The 21,062-nt window shown below is 32.7% G+C and overlaps 2 protein-coding genes and 2 non-coding genes across 4 annotated transcripts in view; all 4 read left to right on the plus strand.

The window, feature by feature from the left end:
- Positions 1-9,541: 9,541 nt before the first annotated feature.
- On the plus strand, positions 9,542-12,059 carry LOC21387620 (GTP-binding protein SAR1A). The gene is made up of 3 exons (XM_010098504.2): positions 9,542-9,768; positions 10,133-10,264; positions 11,545-12,059. The coding sequence occupies exons 1-3, from the start codon at positions 9,640-9,642 to the stop codon at positions 11,863-11,865; spliced, it is 582 nt and encodes a 193-aa protein (XP_010096806.1). The 5' UTR covers positions 9,542-9,639; the 3' UTR covers positions 11,866-12,059.
- LOC112091671 lies at positions 10,967-11,085 on the plus strand. The gene has a single exon (XR_002902257.1). It is a non-coding gene; the product is annotated as a small nucleolar RNA snoR83 (small nucleolar RNA).
- Positions 12,060-15,360: 3,301 nt separating the features above from the next.
- Positions 15,361-21,062, plus strand: part of LOC21387622 (GTP-binding protein SAR1A) — an 8,853-nt gene continuing 3,151 nt past the window's right edge. Inside the window, exons 1-2 of the mRNA XM_024165864.1 lie at positions 15,361-15,598; positions 15,941-16,072. Of these exons, the coding sequence (XP_024021632.1) occupies positions 15,470-15,598; positions 15,941-16,072 (261 nt within the window). The 5' untranslated portion in view covers positions 15,361-15,469. The remainder of the gene's footprint in view (positions 15,599-15,940; positions 16,073-21,062) is intronic.
- Positions 16,577-16,696, plus strand: LOC112091672. The gene has a single exon (XR_002902258.1). It is a non-coding gene; the product is annotated as a small nucleolar RNA snoR83 (small nucleolar RNA).

Here is a 21,062-nt window from a genome sequence, read left to right on the forward strand (position 1 = left end):
CTTGTGTTTTAGGCCAAAAATTATGTGATTATGTAATTGAGAGACATATTACAATATCTCTAACAGTTATTGCACTAATTCAATTTCAAGCATCTAGCCTTTTGTCTAACCTTTACAGTTTTAGCCGAACAAGGGAAAAAAAAATTCGGTATATGAACCGGGAAAGGTGAAGGGTCCGTTTGTTTTATATACTCAAACTCAAATCGTTGATTTGTTACAGTATTTTCTTTTCATAAAAAATTTAAATTTTAAACGTCAGTTCAAGAATCACAGTTTGAGTATACATTTCAAACAGATCCGACCGTTCAATTTTCTTCGGGGGGATGTGCCCCCTGAAACTTAATTGGAGAATAAAATGTATAAACGAGCGAGTGAAGTGCTTCACGGATGTAAAGCACGAAACGAATAAGAACAAGCAATGAGAAGGGGAGGGGGTTTGGGGGAGGGGAAGGGTCCCCTCCCTTAGCGTCCCGTCATTCCGAAGGAATGAAGTAACGGCAATAAGACTAGAAACGTGACAAATTCATGAAACAAGATAATAATGAAAACGACAATAAGATTATTAAAAGACCAAAAAAAAAAAAAAACTAAAAACTAAAAACGGACGTTGAATAGAAAAATGACAAGAGTAATAACAATACTAAACAACACCTAAAATCTAGAACGGCTCAAAATTGAAGAAAGACAACAAATCAAAATGACAATAAAACAAGGAAACGACAAGAAAGTTGATTAACATTATATTATATACCTAAAGGAGGCACCCGGTTACTGTACTAAGTACAGTGACCGGTCATCTCTTTCTTCTTTGAAAAAATTCCGGTTGTGTCGTAAATGTGTGTCTTTACCGTTTTATTCTTGGTTCTTTGTTTTTACTTTGTTTGGGTATTTTCATAATTTTCTTATTTGGAAAAATTCTGGCTGTGTCCTAAATATGTGTCTTTACCGTTTTATCCTTGGTTGTTTGTTTTTGCTTTGTTTTTTGTTTGGGTATTTTCGTACTTTTGACTCATATTAGTACTATAATGATTTTTGCTATTCCTCGAAGCTTCTACCTTCATTTCTTCTGGACAATTTTTTTGTTTCTTTTCTTCGCTCTCTAATCCTTTCCGTGAAGCTTCTTTTCTCCTCTTTGTCTGCAGCTTTTTTCACGTGTTAATGGATCTTCAGAGTTCTAAGCTTTTTTTAATCTGAATATATGCTTTTCGTCTTCTTCTTCTCTCCATTTTTTCTTCGTCTTTTCGTTTGGGTTTCTTATGCTTTGCATTTGTGCTTCTTGTGTTTTTTGGGTGGTTTTCTGTCCAGAGAGGGAGAGGTTTATCTTCATTTCCAGAAGAAATTTTTTTCCCTTCTTCATCTTCAGTCGTCTAACTTTGGTTTTATCAGGGCTTGGAATTTTTCCTTTTATTGGGTTATTTAGACTCTGCTATTTCGGTTTTCGTTCGTTCCCCTTTTTTTTCTTATGTTTGTAAATTAGAGTTTCGTTAGATTTTTTTCATTTTGTTTTGTTCATTTATTTATTTATTTTGTAGATGTTTAGAAAGAAATTTTCAATTGTTTTTGTTTAAAATTAATTTTTTTCACTTTGAATGTATTTTAGGGTTTCTTCTTCAGAAAATTTTTTTAAAGAGTTTTTTAGAAGATTTATTTTGTTTTTAGTTTTTTAGTCGTTTTCACCGTTGATGTTTAGATATTTCGGGGGTTTTTTAATTGTTCTAGGTCTTTTTTTTTGTTTTGCTGTTAATTTTTTTCTTCCTTTTTTTTTGTTTTTGATATTTTTTTCCTTTTCTGATTTGTTTCAATATTGTTTTCTGTATCTCTTTAACATTGGTTGTGTTTTTCTATTTTCAGAAATGTTTCTCTTTTTTTTATTACTTTCGTTTCTCTGTTTTTTAGATGCATTATTGCACATGTTGTTAACTAATCATTACCTCTGTTCATTATTTATTTTGTAGATGTCTAGAAATAATTTTTCAATTGTTTTTGTTTAAAAATAATTTTTTCACTTAGAATGTATTTTAGGGTTTCTTTTTAAGAAATTTTTTTAAAGATGCTTTTAAAAGATTTATTTTTTTAGTCGTTTTCACCATTGATGTTTAAGATGTTTCAGAGATTTTTTAATTGTTTTAGGTGTTTTTTTTTGTTCTGTTGTTAATTTTTTTTCTTACTTTTTTTTTGTTTCAGATTTTTTTTCCTTTTCCGATTTGTTTCAATGTTGTTTTCTGTCTCTCTTTAATATTGGTCGTGTTTTTCTGTTTTCAGAAATGTTTCCCTTTTTTTATTACTTTCATTTTTATTTTTTATATGCATTGTTGCACATGTTGTTAACTAATCATTACATCTGTTTATATTTATGTGTTGGTTTTGTTATCAGATATTCACCATCTTTTTCTTCTTCCGGTAATTTTATTGCATTTTAAATCTATGTAATAGGTTTGTTAATTATTTGTGTCTCTTTATTATTAGATTATTTTTTCTGTGGTTTACATGCTTTCTTACACCTGTTCTTAATAAGTTATTTCACCTGCTGATTTTTCTTTTTAGATTTGTTATCGGATAATAAACATAAGTTTCCTCTTTGTGTATATAAACCCGTTATTTTTTTTATTACCACCGTTTTTCACATTATTTTTCTTTTCATTTTCTCACTGTTAACTTATATCTTATGTTACTTTTTCTCTTTTCATGTTCCTCATCAAAACTCAGACTTTAGTTGTTGTGCTCTGTCTGTTATATAGATTGCCTTTCTTCATTTCAGGTATGTGTTATTATATTCTTGAATATGTTTGTTAATTGTTTTGAAGAAAATATTTTATTTATCGTTAATGTTTATGATAAACGTTGTTTTGAAGGAATTATCCTATTTATCATTAAAGTTTATGATATGATTTTGTTTCTTTAGTATATGATATGTTGATTTTATTCTAATCATGTTTTGTCTTGTACCTTTTTTAAAGCTTTGTTCTTCTACTCTGTTTGCTCTATCCATTTACCTTCTTCGTTTCAGGTATGTATTCTTCTTCGTTTGAGGTAATGATATTGTTTTTTTTTTTTTTTTTTTGTTGTTGTTGTTGTTACCATGAATTACATAACTGTTAAGTTTATTTCAAAATTTTTTATCATTTTTATTGTTTTGTTAATCTGTTTTATTATTATGAGTCATTATTTTAGTATACTTTTATTTCTCTAAAAATAATATCATGTTACTCTGTTGGCTATGATTAATTGGAGTTTATTTTCATGTTTAGTTTCGCTAATAGGAGTTTCTATTTTGTTTTATTAGATATCATTGCTATGTTTTATTTTGTTAATAGAAGTCTTTACTCTTAGAGTTACCTCAATTATCTAGGATTATTTTGTTATCTTTTTTCTTCGACATTATTTTATTCATGTTATTCTTATGCTATATGTTCTTAAATTTTTTATCTCTTTTTTTGTTCTTCTATATTTGATTTCACCGGTTTTTTTTCTCTTTATTTTCTGTTCAGTTCCTTAATGGTTTTTGTTCTTTCATATTCATCATAAATGCGTAATAATTTGTTTAGTTGGCAGCCATGGACATAAATAAAATACCTGAACCTTATATTGTTATCTCTTTATTTGTTCTTCTATATCTCATTTTACCGGTTTTTTTTCCTTTATTTTTCTGTTTAGTTCACTGATGTTTTTTGTTCTTTCTTATTCAGCATAAATTCTTAATAGTTTTGTTCGCAGCCAGAGACATTGTCAAGTCATGTTTAAATTATTGATGATGATATATGCTAGCAGATTAAAGGAAATATATGAACCTTATATGTTTTATTTATATATGTAAAAAAATAGTTTCCTAGATATAGAAATTTATTATATATTTAAATATTTTTTGTGACATTTATGAATTCTGTGTCATGTTTTGTTTGTTTACTTCAATATTATTGTTTTATTCTAATTTTTTCGTGGCTTTTTTCTCTTATTTATTTAGTTGATATATGTAAAGAATGTATATTTTTCTATCTATGGACAAAAAAATTGAATCTAATTTATTTATTTATCATGCTTTATTAAATATTTAAATAAATATTTGATAACTATACCACCATGCAAATGGACGGGTAACACACTAGTAAAAACTATAAAAGATAAAAGTAAAATATCAACTTTCTGCTGGAGTGTACCATATAAGTCAAAACGATATTACTTATAATCAAACCAAGTGAAAATGAACTCGAAACGACATTAACTTATAGACATCATAAGAATGAAAAACGACAATAAATATTTGCACGGCCATAAAACTTTTAACGACAGTGATTATTGTAAAATGGGAAAGCTACTGTTAGGAACAAATAAAATAGCAACAAATCTTTCAAACGACACTTATGAAGTAAAACGACAATATAAAAATTATAGTTAATGCCGTAACGGCATGTATGAATATAAACGATATCATAAACAATAAAACGAGAAGGCATTTGTGAAATATTATAACAAAAGCAAAAAACTTCCTAAAAAAAAAATCATAACAAATAAATAAAATAAAAGCAAAAAGACCGGAAACGACAATAGAAAATGCAGAGGACACGAGCGAGACGCCATACTGCAAACGACATGGAAGTTAAATGCACAACAAATCAACAATAAACTGGATGAGTTAAGCTTTATAAAAATGTGATTTCAAAATATTACAAAAAGGTTACAACTAGGGAGGTTCTCGGTCTGATTCGGTTCTAAACCGTTAAGTTTTTTAATTAGACCATTATTAACAGTTCAAAAAATCTAGACTGGATTAGATCATTTGTAAGATGAGGTTGTTTGTAAACGATTCCATCTAGTTAAATTACAGTTTGAACTATTAGTGTATTTTTTTTTTAATTAACAAAATCATATGTTATATATTACTATTTATCCTTTAAAATTTGCATTCTAAAAGTTACAAACAAAATAAAAGTCCATAACTATTAACCACTAATATTACAGTCATCTAAAAAGTAGTAACAATAACATGCAATTCAAAGAAAAAAAAGTGTCCATAACTAATAATATTACAGTCCTTCAAAATCAAAAGATAACAAATAACAATAACATGCAATTCAAAGTAAAAGTTCATAAGGGAGGAGAGTTAAAACTACATAATTTTGCTCATAATGATCAAAGGTCCGTATGGACCGTTAGAAAAAAAATATTATAAATCGGATCGATCGGACTGTTAAGGAAATGGTCCAATCTAATTTTAAACCATTCATTAAGAGTGTTGCTGTGGAATTGGCGGTTTGAACCAGACTATGCATAACCCTAGTTACAACTTTTACTTATCTTATTTTTACCAAACTAAAAGTAAAAATTAAGCCAAGTATGTGATATAATTAAAAGCGATAAAAAAAAAAAGTCGAATCAATAAACATAATAACCGAGGATGAAAAAATTTGGACGCTTCCTTTTGATAACTACAAATTTATATTTATGGTCGGATCATGATTAAAATTACCCATTAGATTGAGAGCAGAAAGAAAAATGTCTATTAAAGAATTAATGGACTCATGAACCAATAAGTAATTAGTGAGGTTAAGAAATTTATCTACCTCTCACAATGAGTAATTGTGAAGGTGAATATATGGAAACTGATTGTATATAATGTCTAAATAACCTATGAGTGCATATCTGATTCTCTAGTGGAATAAATCCAAATTAAATAAATATATTTGATTTAATGAAGTGTAAATTATTTTTATTAACTTTGATGGTTTAAATGTTGGATTGTGATTAGAGACACTCACATTCTTGGATTAAATGAAGGGGATTTGCATGTGCCATAGTGGGTGATTTCGCTTCTGCTCAAACTTTAAAAATGTTTCCAATCCTAGTTAAGCCCACAAAGTAATAATAAATAGCAATTCAAATAATATATGTTTGAAACTAAATTAAATAATTACCAGATTTTTAAATATTTGAAATAAATAACAGTAAAATTTGTTACCTCATAAATTTTTATTTACGACCAAATTTACATGGTAAGAAAGATTTTTTGCTAACAATGACTAACTAATAGATAAGCATTCCGTAGCATTTCTCAAGTCGACTTTTCCATGTGGCTTTATTTGATTCACTGTGCCACTTCAAACCAATCGGATTCATAAACATTTCATTCTATTTGCATTAATCTTGTTGATCGTCTTTATCCATTCACTAACTGTAGTAGTCATCGAGGACTCAAATTACATGTCTAATTTTTAATGTCTCAATTAGTGTTTAATTAATTACATTATAACATGACATTTAATAAATTTAAATATCAAAATAAGTAAAGATTATTTAAAAGATATTTTAAAATTTTTAAATAATGTGATACAATTTAATTCATTAGATGCTATTTTAGATATCAAAATTGAACATGTAATTTTCATTCGATATTAAGCTGGTTGTATCCACTTTTAGACTAAGACTAGAAGACAAAGTCCAACCCCAACAACAATAAAATATCCTAACGCCGTATAGAAAACAAAACCCCTTTAACAAAGGGGATTTCAACACAAATGACATTTTTTGAAAGATATTTTTCATAAATGGTTGAAGTTTGCAAAATTATAAAAAGGGCCGTTTTCATTAACGTAGTGGTCAATCATTGATTGACTCAACGGTTAATCACTGATTGACTTAGCGTCCAATTATAATTGACTATAGTTTATTATTGATTAATTCGATTATTTATTATTATTAATCAACATTAGTTATGTAACACCCTGAAGAATTAATTGGGATTGATTAAGGTAATTGAGATTATTAGTGTACCTAATCTGGATTTATAAATTGAGTATTAATTAGTAAATATTTCTGACACGTGTGAGTTTAAATAATTCTAAGGTATTTAAATTATTCTCAGTAATTTATTTTTATCCAGAAGTGTGTATGGGTGCATTTTCGGACTGTTGTTTTAAAATATTATACACATGTCCTTTCTTTTTCTTTTTCTTTTTCTTTTATTTCCTTCCTTTTCTCTTTCCTTTCTCGTGCACTCTCTCTCTCTTTCTTCACTCTCACTGCTGTGCTCTCTCTCTTTCTCTCTCACTCTCGTTTTGTCCCAAATTAAACGGATCTTGAACCAAGAAAGGATTTAAAGAAGTTTTCAACGTCAAGAGAAGGATTCGAGGTAAGATTACTGAAAGAACCTCTCTTGAATCTCAAGTTTTTGAATTTCAAAACTTATTTTTGGTTCAAACCGGATTTTGATGGTTTTTGAGTAGAAAACTAGAGTAGAAATTGGAGATCTTGGGTTCTTTGGACTTGTTTTAGGACCTAGAACCCAGATCTAGTGGTTTCCCTTTGAAATATTTTGATTTGGGACTGGATTTGCAGGATTTTGGACTGATTTTTGTGAGCTTCTCTTGCGCAGCTGGTGCCACTGGTCGACCTGTGCGGTCGACCGGATCACATGATAACCGGTCGACCTATGCGGTCGACCGGATTGCATTGGCCTGACCAGTCAGCCTGTCCGGTCGATCGGAGTGCACACCACCGGTCGACCGGTGGTAATGCACTGTTCTGTCACTGGTCGACCGGTTGACACGGGATTTGACCCTGTTTGGCCTGAAATTACTGTTTTGACCTTTGTTTTCGAGGAGAACCCAAATTAGCTTCATTTGGGGACTTGAGATAGATGGATTAGCATTGTTAATCCTTATTTTGAGATCGAAAACCCTTGGAATGATAATTTGAAACATGAAAATGGATTAGGGCACATTAATAGGAAATCTTGGTTGGAAATTAAGATTTGGATTACTTTAGGAATGAGAATTAATCCTAAAGTGTTGTCTTGCATCAGTGATCGCTGAGGATTCAGACTGAAGGGGCTTGAGGAAGCGGAAGCCGGAAAAGGCAATGCTAGTCCCAGGTTTGATAGTGCAAGGTAGGATTTCTATCCCTTTTCCTTGTGAGCTTGTTTTCAAAAAGGATTTTGGCATTGAAAATGTTTTTAAAGAAAAGGATTGGTTTGTGAAAGAAAAACGCTTTGAAAACCATGGGTGGTATAGTTATGAAAATCCATGGCTTGTCCTGTCCATGGAATCCATAGCTTGTTTAGTCATGGAACCTCATGGCTTGCCCAGTCATGGGGCCTGTGGCTTGAGTAGTTCGTGGGGTCATATTAACGATTTCAGAATGTTAATGAATGATTTCTTAATAAAGAGATCTTGTGAACTGGTAAGAGAGTTTATTGCTATAAGCCTAGATAGGATGCGGAGAGTGCATCCTCAAAGACAGAACCCGAAACTCGGTCCGGGTAGGCGAGGCACTTGGTTAGGTAAGTAATTTGTACTAATTACTTGCTGAAGCCTGTAAAACGGTTATTTTCAGTTATATTTCCTTTGAGAAAAAGGATGTGAGGTTCCGACTATCTGTTGGAACTGAATGTCTTATTTTATTTACGTATTCATTTATTTATTTCATCGCTCACTTATTATTCATTTATTTACAACGTTTATTTCAAATTATATCCTACTGGGCATTTCGCTCACGTTTTATGTTTTAAATGTGTTAAACTCCTCCCAGGAGATTCTAGGAGCAGTGCACAGTAGCTGGATAGTTGCTACGGAGTAGCTGAGTGGTGCTGCTGTTGGAATCAAGTGAGGATTGTAGTCATCATCTGGAATAAAGTGTAAGGAATTTGAGAAATTCTATAAACTTATGTAATATTTGGATTAACTAGACTGTGGTTGATGTCTGTTGTAATGATTATTTACATGAGCATGTATGTACGATACGGTATGTCCTGTGGGGTGGAGCCCTGTGTGTCAGAGGCTCCAGAAATTCTGTAATTTATTTATATTTTAATGCAGTTGAGTGGGGATCGTCTAGGATTCTACTTTATTAACCCCTAATCGAGCTCCACGTCACCCACCCCGTTTAGGGGGCGTGACAAGTTAATAATTAATCAAGATTAATTAATAATTAATTAATTTTAATAAACAAATTATATGCTTATTAATGATAAAGTATTGAGAAATTAATAATGAATCGATCAATCATGTCATAGTAAAATAAAAAAATGTTGAGCCATTTATAAAAAGAAGGGGTTAAAAAATGCAACCCTTTATAATTTTTCTTAAAAAAGATCAAGTGTAATTAACGCTTTCAAAGGGAGGGGTTACTTGACAAAGAAAATTGAAGCACGGAAAGTTGAACGGAAAGTTGACTGTGAGTGTCAAGCGTTGTCTAGGGGGTTAAAATATAAATTTCTCATCGATTTGAGTTTTGTTATAATAAAATTTTTTTAAAAATAATCATATCTAATTTTTTTTATTAAAATTAAAAATTCTCATGTAAAATTATATTTTAACTCAAATTAAAAGTTTAAATCAACGCACTAAACAACTCAAAATGTATAAAGTTAAGGAGCAAGGGTGAAATTAGCCCTACAAATAAATAATGAAAACAAAGTTTTCATGCGACCATTGACATTTTAGTAATCGCACGGTCCAAATTCAACGACGTGGAAATCCCAAGGTCCTCGATTGGTCCTCAAACTTTAACCTGGGACGTACATATAGATGACAACAACAGCACTCTGAAACAAAACCCTCTCACTCCCTCTCTCTTTCTTCTTTCTCACACCTGCTCCAGTCCATCCCTGAATTTGGAAATTCTTTTGGGGCTTCGATCTACGGTACCATGTTTTTGCTGGATTGGTTCTATGGAGTTCTGGCGTCGCTCGGATTGTGGCAGAAGGAAGCTAAGATCTTGTTTTTAGGCCTCGATAATGCCGGCAAAACCACTTTGCTTCATATGCTCAAAGACGAGGTCTTTTTTTTTTTTTTAAATTTAATTTCTAATTTCTCCTTATTTTGCCATGGATGCTGAATCGAGTCTTTCAATTGTGTTTCTGGTGACATTTAATGGTTCTTTCGATTTAATTGGAATTATTGTATAATTGAAATTGTCAAATAGTTGGATTTTTAGGGTTGGAATTATATATTAATCTCGTTGTGTTCGCTCTCAGCTGGACTCATGAATGGAATTAGATGAACGAATTGAGTTTATAAAGGATTGTCTTAAGCAATTATTTCTAATCATCTTCAATTTTCTATAAGAACAAATAGTGTAATTTTGTTTTTGCTATTTTCTTTTCCTTTGTTTGTATAAATATTGGTGATGATAATCGCAGAGATTAGTCCAACATCAACCGACACAGTATCCAACATCCGAGGAATTGAGTATTGGGAAAATCAAGTTCAAGGCTTTTGATTTGGGTGGCCATCAGATTGCCCGTAGAGTTTGGAAAGATTATTATGCCAAGGTATGTCATAGAAGAAATGTTACGCATAGTGAAAAAACAGCTTTGTGACTCATCATGATGCTAAAATATAACCTGTTAAGGGGTAAAAAAACTGGAACAAAATAGTAATTTTAGTTTTATGGATTTTACAGAACTTTGACATGTATACTTGGGTCATTACTATATTCATAATAACATAAGAACATGTAAGAAGTAGTGTATAAATATTTTTTGATAATGTGTATTATTTGCTCTTATTATATTCATAATAGGATGTAAGGAGCTATAAAGGGAGTGTATATATGCTTACTCTGCAAGTGGTGACTGGAATTTCTCTATATATAACTGTTTCAGCTTTGTTATTTGCTTTTTGTTAAAGTTTACTTGATGGCTTGCGTGGTTTTTTATTAGTTGTTTGGTGACTAGTTCGTGGCTTGCAGTCTTTACTATATTAAATTGAAAAAGAACAAAATACAATAGAAAGAAAAAAAGGCAAAAGATTCTACTAATAAAATTGAAAGCATAGAAGTTGATTATGTTTTACTTGTTTTGGTTTAGTCAAGATTTGAGACCTTTAAAACTTCTATTGAAATTGATAAATTGCATATTCTCGACCCCAATTTGTGTTTAGGGATCCCTTATTAGTATATTCACAACAGTAAGATGCTTAAACTTCTGTTTCCGCATGCACAATTATTGTCGTAAGATGCTTGTGCCTTCATAATCCCAAATAAACCTTTTTTATGTTTATCTGATTCATGGGAGGCAGATATGAAAAATGGTAGTTCGCTGATAGTGCCTTTTCTATTAGAAGGTATGCTAATAGTACTTACCGCACATACATCCGTTCCTCTACTATGTTTCCCAGTTAATCTCCTAGAGAAACAGATGTGGATCTCTGAATAGTTTTGCTGAATTTCCAAAGTGATACACTACAACATTCTTTAAATGAGATGACTATTCTCTGTCAAATTTGAATTCTTCAACTATACTGGATATTATCTTAAATTCTTAACCTCATAGAGAAGAGTTTTATTTACGTGGAAAAAGAGCATTATAGAAGTTGTTAAAGATAGATACACACACTAAGACACGTGATTCTTAAACGTGTGTAAGAATTTCCAAGAGGGAAGGGTAACAAAGTAATGGGTACTGTAGCCACTGAATTAGCGGGAGCCTTCCATAGAAGCCTATGCTTAATCTATGTTCTTGTCTTGCTTCAGTATATTACGTCTCTGCTTTTTACTTACTAGGTGATTTTCCATGTTTATTTATTTAAAAAAATTGCTTTGTTTGGTAAGGTGGATGCGGTTGTTTATCTGGTGGATTCTTGTGATAAGGAGAGATTCGCAGAGACAAAAAAAGAGCTGGATGCTCTCCTCTCCGACGAGGCATTGATGGATGTTCCATTCCTTGTTTTGGGAAACAAGATCGATATCCCATATGCTGCTTCGGAAGACGAGCTGCGTTGTAACCTGGGTCTGACCAACTTCACCACAGGCAAGGGTAAGGTAAACTTGGCAGATTCAAATGTCCGCCCCCTTGAGGTGTTCATGTGCAGCATTGTGAGGAAAATGGGCTACGGAGATGGTTTCAAGTGGCTTTCTCAGTACATTAAGTAGAGGGCTCTGGGACAGTACAAGCAAAGCTTTGGTTTATGGTGCCCAATTGTTATTTTCATATTAAACCCAGCTGTTGTTATTGGGGATGGTTCAATTTGTTATTTTGATGAAATGGCAAAAACACCCCCATCCCATGCCTTTGGTGAACAATCAAGTTCTCTCAAATTACCTAAAAACTTTCTTATTCTTTCTCATCGATTCTTGCCAATATCAAACATGCGACAACATCGATGATTAGCCTTAGGTCAACATGCCTCTCGTTAAATTTGACGCAAGACAATCTCTCATTACGAATGTGAAGCAAGATTTGCAATAAGAAGCTCAGTAAGAATTATGTGGCCCACGTAATGACTTAGTAGCCTATTAATACTATTAGATTTATTATTTATTTAAATGATTTAATAATTATTTGAATACTAAGGGGACGTTTGGTAAATGGATTTGTACCTTGATTCGAATTATGATTCATAGTTTGTTACAGTGTTTTCTCTCACAAAAAATACACGTAAATTAAAAATAGTTTTAATCTCATAATTTTAATCTATGAACTAAATGTCTCTTAAAATTTTATTAGCTGTGAGGGTTGTAACTCTTATTAAAAGATATGTTTCTATTTTATGAAAGGGCGTGTCTTTTGATGGAAGCTACTTGTTTATAAAATTAAAGTCTACCTTATCTACCCTTAGTATCTCTTTTCCCCGACAGAAAATACTCATTAAAAAAATAATTGTGGGTTTAGAGAGAAATTTAGGGCTTGTTTTTTGAGTTTAACTTGAGTATAATTCTTGAGTTGAATTTGAGTTATAACTTGAATTGAACTTGTAACTTGAGTTTGTGTTTGGTTGTGTACATTTGAATTATGATTTGAGATAAGAATCTTTTTGAGTTTGTGTTTGAGTGAGTCAAAACTTGAATTTGTATTTATATAGTATTTTAATAAAAACTCAATGTTGATAAAAAATTTTAATAGGGTATATGAGTCGGGTTTTATTCATCTTTTCGTTGTCAACGCATAGAAAAAAAAAATCATCTCAATCAGAATTAAAACGAAAAAGTTATAACATTTTTAAGAATAGAAAAAGTTATAACATTTTTAAGAATAGAAAAAATATTGTTCATTAATTTGAGTTCGAGTTTCTGAACTCGAGTTGAAGGAGAAATTTGAACTCGAGTTTTAGTCATAAATTCGAGTTTGAACTTGAGTTTAAACTCGAATTTAAACTTAAAAGAACATGAACTCGAATAAAGTTATAACTCGAGTTGCACTTTTTTGAGTTTTTCACTCAAAAGAACAAGTCCTTAGATTCTTTTTCTCTTTAGAACTCTCGTGCAAGTAATCTCTTTTAAATTAAAGTAATGAATTAATGTACGCTCTAATTTTACTTGAGGAAGCTCACTTTATGCAGGCAATAATCATGCAAATAATAAAAATTAGGAAATTGTAGTAAATAAGCTAACTTATAAAATATTTGAGAGTAATCTATTTACAGCAGCAATTGGAAATTGTTGGACCATGTTCAATTTTGAATATCTCATTATCTGATTTTACTCTTCCTTATGCGCTCTATATTCCCTTTTTTATTTTTCTCTATTTCTTCTCTCTGCAGGCCACAGTCCTCTTCTTTCCTCTCCTCTCTCTCTACCGGCCACTCTCTCTCCTCACGCCATGCAGTGAGACGCTGTTGACCGAGTTCATGGGTCTGTTGTGCCGTTGTGCAAGCTTCAACAGTTTGCGGAGTTGTTGTAGAGGCGACTATAGCCTGTTCAGGAAGCCAGCACCAGAGATCCAAGCACGAGAGGAGCACCACAATTTCATCGGCCATGAGAGAAAGCGAGGAGGGAGTTGGAGAAAGAGAGAGAAAGAGGAGGGGTATAGAAAGAGAGCAAAGGCGGAGGGAGAGAGAACTATATGGAGGAGAGGGAAATAATTTTGAGTTATTTATGGAAAAATTTTGTTTATTTCCTTTCAAACTACATTTTATATGCTAGGGCATTTTTGAGATTTTAATCAAGTATAAGTTTAAATTTACATTAAATTGGCCTATTTACTAGCTTTTTTCAAACTCAAGTGTATCAATATTTATTCTCTCTTAAATTAGTCTATTTCCCTCTTTTTCCTAGTAACATTCACCTAAGATGTTGCTCCATGCAATCTCCCACATAAAGCTGAAAGTTCGGGCCAGAACTCGGCCTAAGTGGGAATTTCACTAGCCAAGTCTGACTCGTTATTTTCATTGCTTGGCCCAGTCTAAAGCAGGACGGTCCAGAACAATAAAATGTACTCAAGGTCGGTTCAGAACAAAAATAGTTTTAGGCTTAAAGTATCAGTCATCGCGATTCAGACTTTTAAATAGGAGTGTTCACGGCTCTTAATCCGCATATTGAAAATCAATCCGCAATCCGATCCAGAATTACAAATTGGGAAAAATGAAATCCGTATCCGATCCAAAACATTTTTAGATTGGATCCAATCCAATCCAATTTAAAACCTATCGAATTTTGTAAATTGGACTCATAGATTCACATATTATGACCTTTAAAAATATAAATTAATAAACATCCATAAAAAAAAAAAAGCACAACATGAATATTAATAAACACCTATATTGTTACTTCAAATAAAAAAAAAAGTCTAGATTGTTACAACACAATTAACAATAACAAAATAGATTTAGTGAAACTCAAAATGAAATCTTGATCGTTACTTTAAAGTAATTCAACATTCATAACTTCTGAAGTAATACTTGAGTTTTCTGCAAAAGTAACAAAACATACATAGGATAAAAGAAATAAAAAATTCAACTTATAAAAAAATTAAATATAATTATAAAAATTATATATATGTATATATATGGTTTTGGATTCGCGGATTTCACATATTGAAAAGTGCTCAGTCAGCAATTCAATCCAAAACTTTTGGTTTAAAAAATTTTAATCCGTGTTTGATCTAAAACTATTTTCAATTCAATCAAAACTTCAGGTTGAATTGAATTTTGTAGATCAATCGAATTCGCATACTCTTAAACAAGTTTGGCTGACAATAATGAGCTCTGAATTGGCTCGTTTGGTCTATCTAAAGTTGCTGCTCCACTCCCACAAAAGAGCACGTATTATTTATGTTAATAAAAAAATGACGTACTATTTTTGTTCAATCTTCCAATACAAACAAGAATGAAACTCGGAGGGTGAACCGTGTAAAATTATAGAATGTTTGATACGAAGATTTATATTTTAAATCATGATTTATAACTCGTTATAATATTTTTTTTATAAAAAAATATATATAAATTAAAAATAATTTTAAATTATAATTATGAATTTATAAATTAATTGTGCACTTAAATTTAAAGTAGGTTTTGTCGTTGCCTCATTGGATACCACGATCCCAATTCAATGACGTGGAAATTCCAAGCCCTCCAATTGGTTCTCAAAACTTTTTTGGGTACATGACAAAAGATGAGCACTGAGACAAAACTCACACACTCTCTCTCTCTCTCTCTCTCTCTCTCTCTCTCCTGTTCCACTTCCGGTCTCTCTCTGAATTTGGAGATTCTTGCGGTCTCCGATCCACCGGTTTTTGGTGGTGAGTTTTCGGCGAAGCACCATGGTTTTGCTGGATTGGTTCTATGGAGTTCTAGCGTCGCTCGGATTGTGGCAGAAGGAAGCAAAGATCTTGTTTTTAGGGCTCGATAATGCCGGCAAAACCACCTTGCTTCATATGCTCAAAGACGAGGTCTTTTTTTTATCTCTATTTTCTCCTTATTCGCCATGAATCCTAATTCGAGTCCGTGAATTGTGAGTCTCGTGAAATTCAATGGTTATTCGGATTTAATTTGGAATATAGGTACTCTTTTTATAATCGAAATCGTCAATATTTGGATTCTTAGGGCTGAAGTGATCAATTAATTTCGCAGTCTTTGCTCTGAGCTGAACCTGTGCATGATTGAGTTTCTAAAGACTTTTCTGAAGTAATTGCGTTTGATCATCCTCAATTTTCTAGAAGAACAAATATTTTAATTTCATTTTTCGCTATTTTCCCGTTCTTTTTTATGAATATTGCTGATGATAATCGCAGAGATTAGTTCAACACCAACCGACACAGTATCCGACATCCGAGGAATTGAGTATTGGGAAAATCAAGTTTAAGGCTTTTGATTTGGGTGGCCATCAGATTGCTCGTAGAGTTTGGAAAGATTATTATGCCAAGGTATATTATACCATATTATATCAATAATAGGACGTGAGGGGGTAGTATAGTATATGCTTTCTCTGCAAGTGGCGACTAGATTTTCCCTTGTGTGCAACTGTTTGAGCTATATTATTTGCTTTTCTTCCAAGTTTGCTTAATAGCTTGCGTGATTCTCGAAATTTCAAAAGATGCTGAGTTGGAATCCAATTCTAAACGGATTCTTGTGATTATGGAGTATCTAGCTATAATAGCACTGGGAACGGAGAGCTTTCCCGCTATATGAAACTGTGAATGAAAGGAAAAAAAATGCAAAAGACTCTGCAAATAAAATTGAAAGATGAAGGGTTGACTGTGTTTTAATTGCCGTTCAAACTTCTATGGAAATTTGATAAGTTAATAATTTGTCAACCCCAATTTGCGTTTAGCATACCCAATTGATTATCTTCACAGCAACAAATCTGCTGTGAATTAGTTTCTATTCTCACATGCATATTATTGATGTAATATGCTTTCGCCTTCATAATCCCAGATAAAGTTTTTTATGTTTATCTGATTCATGGGAGGCAGATATGAATGATGGTAATTCGCTGATAGCACCTTTTCTCTTAGGAAGGTATGCTAATAGTACCTTATCGCACATACATCTTTTCCTCTGCAATGTACTTCACTTCATTTACTACAGAAATAGATGTAGATCTCTAAGTAGTGCTGTCTAATTTCCGAAGTGTGAGACTACAACCTATATACTGCTGATTATTTCTTATTGACCTCATAGAGATGTTCTTAGTTCTAGTTCCGTGGAAAGATAACATTATAGTGTTAGAACTTTTTAATGATCTAAACATGCTCTTAACAATTTTAAATAGCAATTAGATCAAATGTGGAATTTAAAGAAACGGATCGAAGAGCACCTCCTGCCATTGCCGTTTTCACTCACTCAAGGTTATGAAAAGTGTTTGATTCGGGTTAAGGCTCTTCCAAACCTCACTCAATCTCTGTTTGGTGATGTATTTTGACAACTGAAAGAGACTGGAGGCTTAGGGGACCAAAACCAACGTGCATTGCCCCTTTAATAGACTCTACCCATCACAAAGTCCTTCTCGGACATGCACAAGATGTGGGCAATGGTGGGCAACTGAGAGTGGACGTGGTTAATCACGTCCCTAAAGTGATGGAATGTGATGGACCACATTGTTCGGTTGGTTCACTACAAGAAAAAGGGGTTTTTGCGATGACAAAAAGTCGTCGCAAAAACCCCCTTGTTGTCGCAAATAAGTGTTTTTGCGACGACATGTCGTCGCAGTTATGTCGTCGCAAAAAAATAGTCGCAAATACTTTTTTTGCGACGACAAAGTGTCGTCGTAAATATATTTGCGACGACATTTTTCTTTTGCGACGACGCTCGTCGCTAATATCCCGTTGTTTAATTTGTCGTGATTTAACATTTTTTGCTACGACAATTTCAAAATGTCGTCGCAAATAATTACCCTTTTTTGCGACGACAAGTATAAAAAGTCGTCGCAAAAACGGAAATAAATTTTTTTTTTTTGAATTTTTTTAAAAATGACAATTAATTAATTTTTAATAATTTTAATTAAACATTATTATGTTACATACTGAATATAATTTATTAAGATACATTAAAAGTAAAATATAAATTAATATTAAAAACAGTAAATCTAAATAAATTTATAAAATATATTATAAATATTACATGAAGTGCATATATAATGTTCAACAAAATATAAAAGTCTAAATAAAGTGAAAAATCAAACAGAACATATAACGGAACTATTCGTCTAGGTTTGCAGCATCGCCAACAGCTGAGTCATCATCAGGACTGTCATCATCTGAAGGAGGTAGAGGAGCGTCTAGGTTAATTGGTTCTGGACGAGTAATTGTAGGTAATTGGATGTTGGGTTGCAATTTAGACACCAACTCTAACATCTTCATCTGATTGTCATAAATCTTCATTTGTTCCCGGTACGATTTCTTTAAATAACGATCCATACGCGGGTCAGGTTGAGTCGATGATGTTGCGTCCGAGAATGAACCACCAGATGAAGGAGAAGCCCCAGAGTAATGCTTTTGGGAGAGCATCGGACCCACTCCTTTCTTATGTTCTCTACGCATGTCAAGAACTTGCTCCAAAACCCCATGCTCGTCAAGGGGGAGTCTAGTCGCGTTTGAAGTAGTCTGTGTTCTCTGCATTTGTCTCTCCTCCTCCAGAGTGTTCTATATAATAAGACATTATAATTATTTTTACGTGTTATAAAGTCACTATTTCAGTATAAAAAAATTTAATAAGAAAAGTAAAAATACTTACGAAAGTCTGTTCCGCATGGGTATTAACCCAAGAGTCCCCGCGACGATGCATGTCCGCCCAATTGTCTATAGCAGACATCGGCTCTTGGGTCTCCGTACTGGCCTGTGAAATAAATTACATTTATTAAAATTCTTAAATTATAACTAAATTTCGGCAGCATAACGACTTATTTTTCATATAATCTAAAAATCAAAATTTGTAAAAAAACAACTTTAAAAGATTTCGGCACGCCATAACTGCAAGATGTGCCACCCAGAATAAGAATCACAAACATATAAATACATTAATGATAAAAAAAATAAGTACTAACCTTCTTATTGCGATGCTGAGAGTACGATAACTGAGTAACCGACCATGTAGGCTTGAATACTTTTGGTTGCTGCGATTACTTCTATTTGTCTATGATATTTTCTGTTTATGATTAACTATAATAAGTAATAGTTACTTGAAATTATGTATAAAAAATCATGAAGTTCTAACAAATCTATAATTACTTGAAATTTATCGCCGGAGAACCTATCGCAACAACGATCCCAATGAACTTGATTTCTTATGTTACTCGGGAGACTTTCTCTACCGTAGCGTTTGTAGTGGCGGTGCAAGGAACTTTTTCAGTCCTTGTAGCACTTTGCTGCATCCCTATCAACAACGGACCTCAGAATGCCGTTCTTGTAGTTATAATCTATGTTAAATCAATCATTACAAAATAGTTTCACATAATTAAAACGCATTGTTAACTATAGTATAAACTATACAAAATGTACCATAAAAAAAATACCAGCATCCGGTTCTGAATTGTCCTCTTGTCCACGTCGTTAATGTCCTTCCAAGCATCGTGGAAGGGCTCACATATGTCCCTGGTATGAATACCAACCGCACTATCAAACTAGGCTCTATATTTCCCAAGCGCCTTCCAAGTACCTCCCGCCTCATCAAATTCCACTGTGATTTTCCCGTCTTGAAGGACCTTTTGGGCGATTTCATAACCTTTTGCCCCACCTCGACCTCTACGTTGTCGAGGTTCAGGTACTGTAAGCATATGAAAGCAATTAGTGATCAACATGTACTACTACATTTATTTACTATATGATAGACCGAGAAAAAAAGTCAGAATAACATAGCAGACTCACAGTAGGCGGGGACTCTGTGAGGACCGGGAGGAGGCTGCGCTCCCCCTGAAGAGCCAGCGCAAGTCGCTAACGTTCCAGCCATTAATGTCTGTGAACAAATTCATATTAATAACAATATATATAAATTCAAAGAAGATCATAATATTTAAACGAAATCTGAGAAAAATGACAAAGATTACTATTATGTAGTTCTACTCATCGTCACTGCTATATTGTTGATTGTCGCCATCATCATTTATGTCATCATCGTCTTCAGATTCGATGACTTCCTCTTCAACGTACTCCTCTAAAGTTTCATCGTCTTCATCATTAATAAAATTATCAACTACGGGAGACTTATGTTTCATAATTGCATCAACATTGGAAGTGACAACATTAGACGATCCATCATCTCGATTCAATACACATGAGTCAATCTCTGGTAGTTCCACTACTAACTCAATATTTGTAGACTCTGTATCTTGGACTATCATCACGTCATCAATGTTAGTTTCTGGGATGTCCCAAATATAGCGATGTCTAAAGTGTTCTACAACCTTCCAGTTTGGACCGTTAAATAAATCGTCTATGTAAAAAAATTGTTCTGCTTGAGATGCAAGTATGAAAGGTTCGTTCTTGTACCATGTGTTTTTAATAAAAACACTTATTCTATTTTTGTAGTGTTGAATCATTTTCTTTTCCGGACGAGTGTCAAACCACTGACATTTAAAAAGCATAACATATTTGTCATTCAAGTAGGACAGCTCATAAATGTCCTCTAAAACTCCATAAAACATTTGGTTATCAGGTCCGCGAACACAAACACTACTATTTTGAGTACTTCGATTCATATCCCGATTGCGTGTCAGAAACTTGACACCGTTCACCACACAACCAGAATAACTTCGACATGAGAAGCTTGAACCACTTGAAAGCGAAAGTATTTGATCATTAGCTTCTGGCTCATTCTATTTTCGAATATTGAAAATTTGTAAGGAGACATGAATTTTCTTTAAAACGAAACTTTTTAATGACTTAACAATGTTAATGCAAATTAATTATAAACATACATTATTCTTAAATCATTTTGAAAACTCTTTCGATTGAATTTCATCCAATGGTATGATTTGACCGTCGGCATCAATCTCCTTCCTATGATCACTGTTTAACAGAGAATGAAAGTAAATGACATAATTGTATGCGATACAATCAACGAACAATTTAGTTACAAAAGTGAAAGTAATACGTACTCAATGAACTGTTGAATTTCTAGACAGTTCTGTAGGACGTACCACTCGGCTTTCTCTCACAAATAAGTATCCAATGTGACGGGGGTCATCTTTCCAATTGGCCGACAACGAGTATCAAATACAGAAATCTTTTTAACAATACGAACTTCATCGTCTATCTAATTTCTGGCCAGTCAGTTAAACCGTGTTTCAACTCCAGTTAAATACAACGAACAAAAAGTCAGAGCTTCGTTCACAATGTATGCCTCAGCAGTCGAACCCTCAGGACGTGCACGATTCTTGACATATTTCTTTAACGACCCAAGAAAACGTTCAAACGGATA

The sequence above is a fragment of the Morus notabilis genome, unplaced genomic scaffold (assembly GCF_000414095.1).
Source record: "Morus notabilis unplaced genomic scaffold, ASM41409v2 Scaffold756, whole genome shotgun sequence".
NCBI lineage: Eukaryota > Viridiplantae > Streptophyta > Magnoliopsida > Rosales > Moraceae > Morus > Morus notabilis.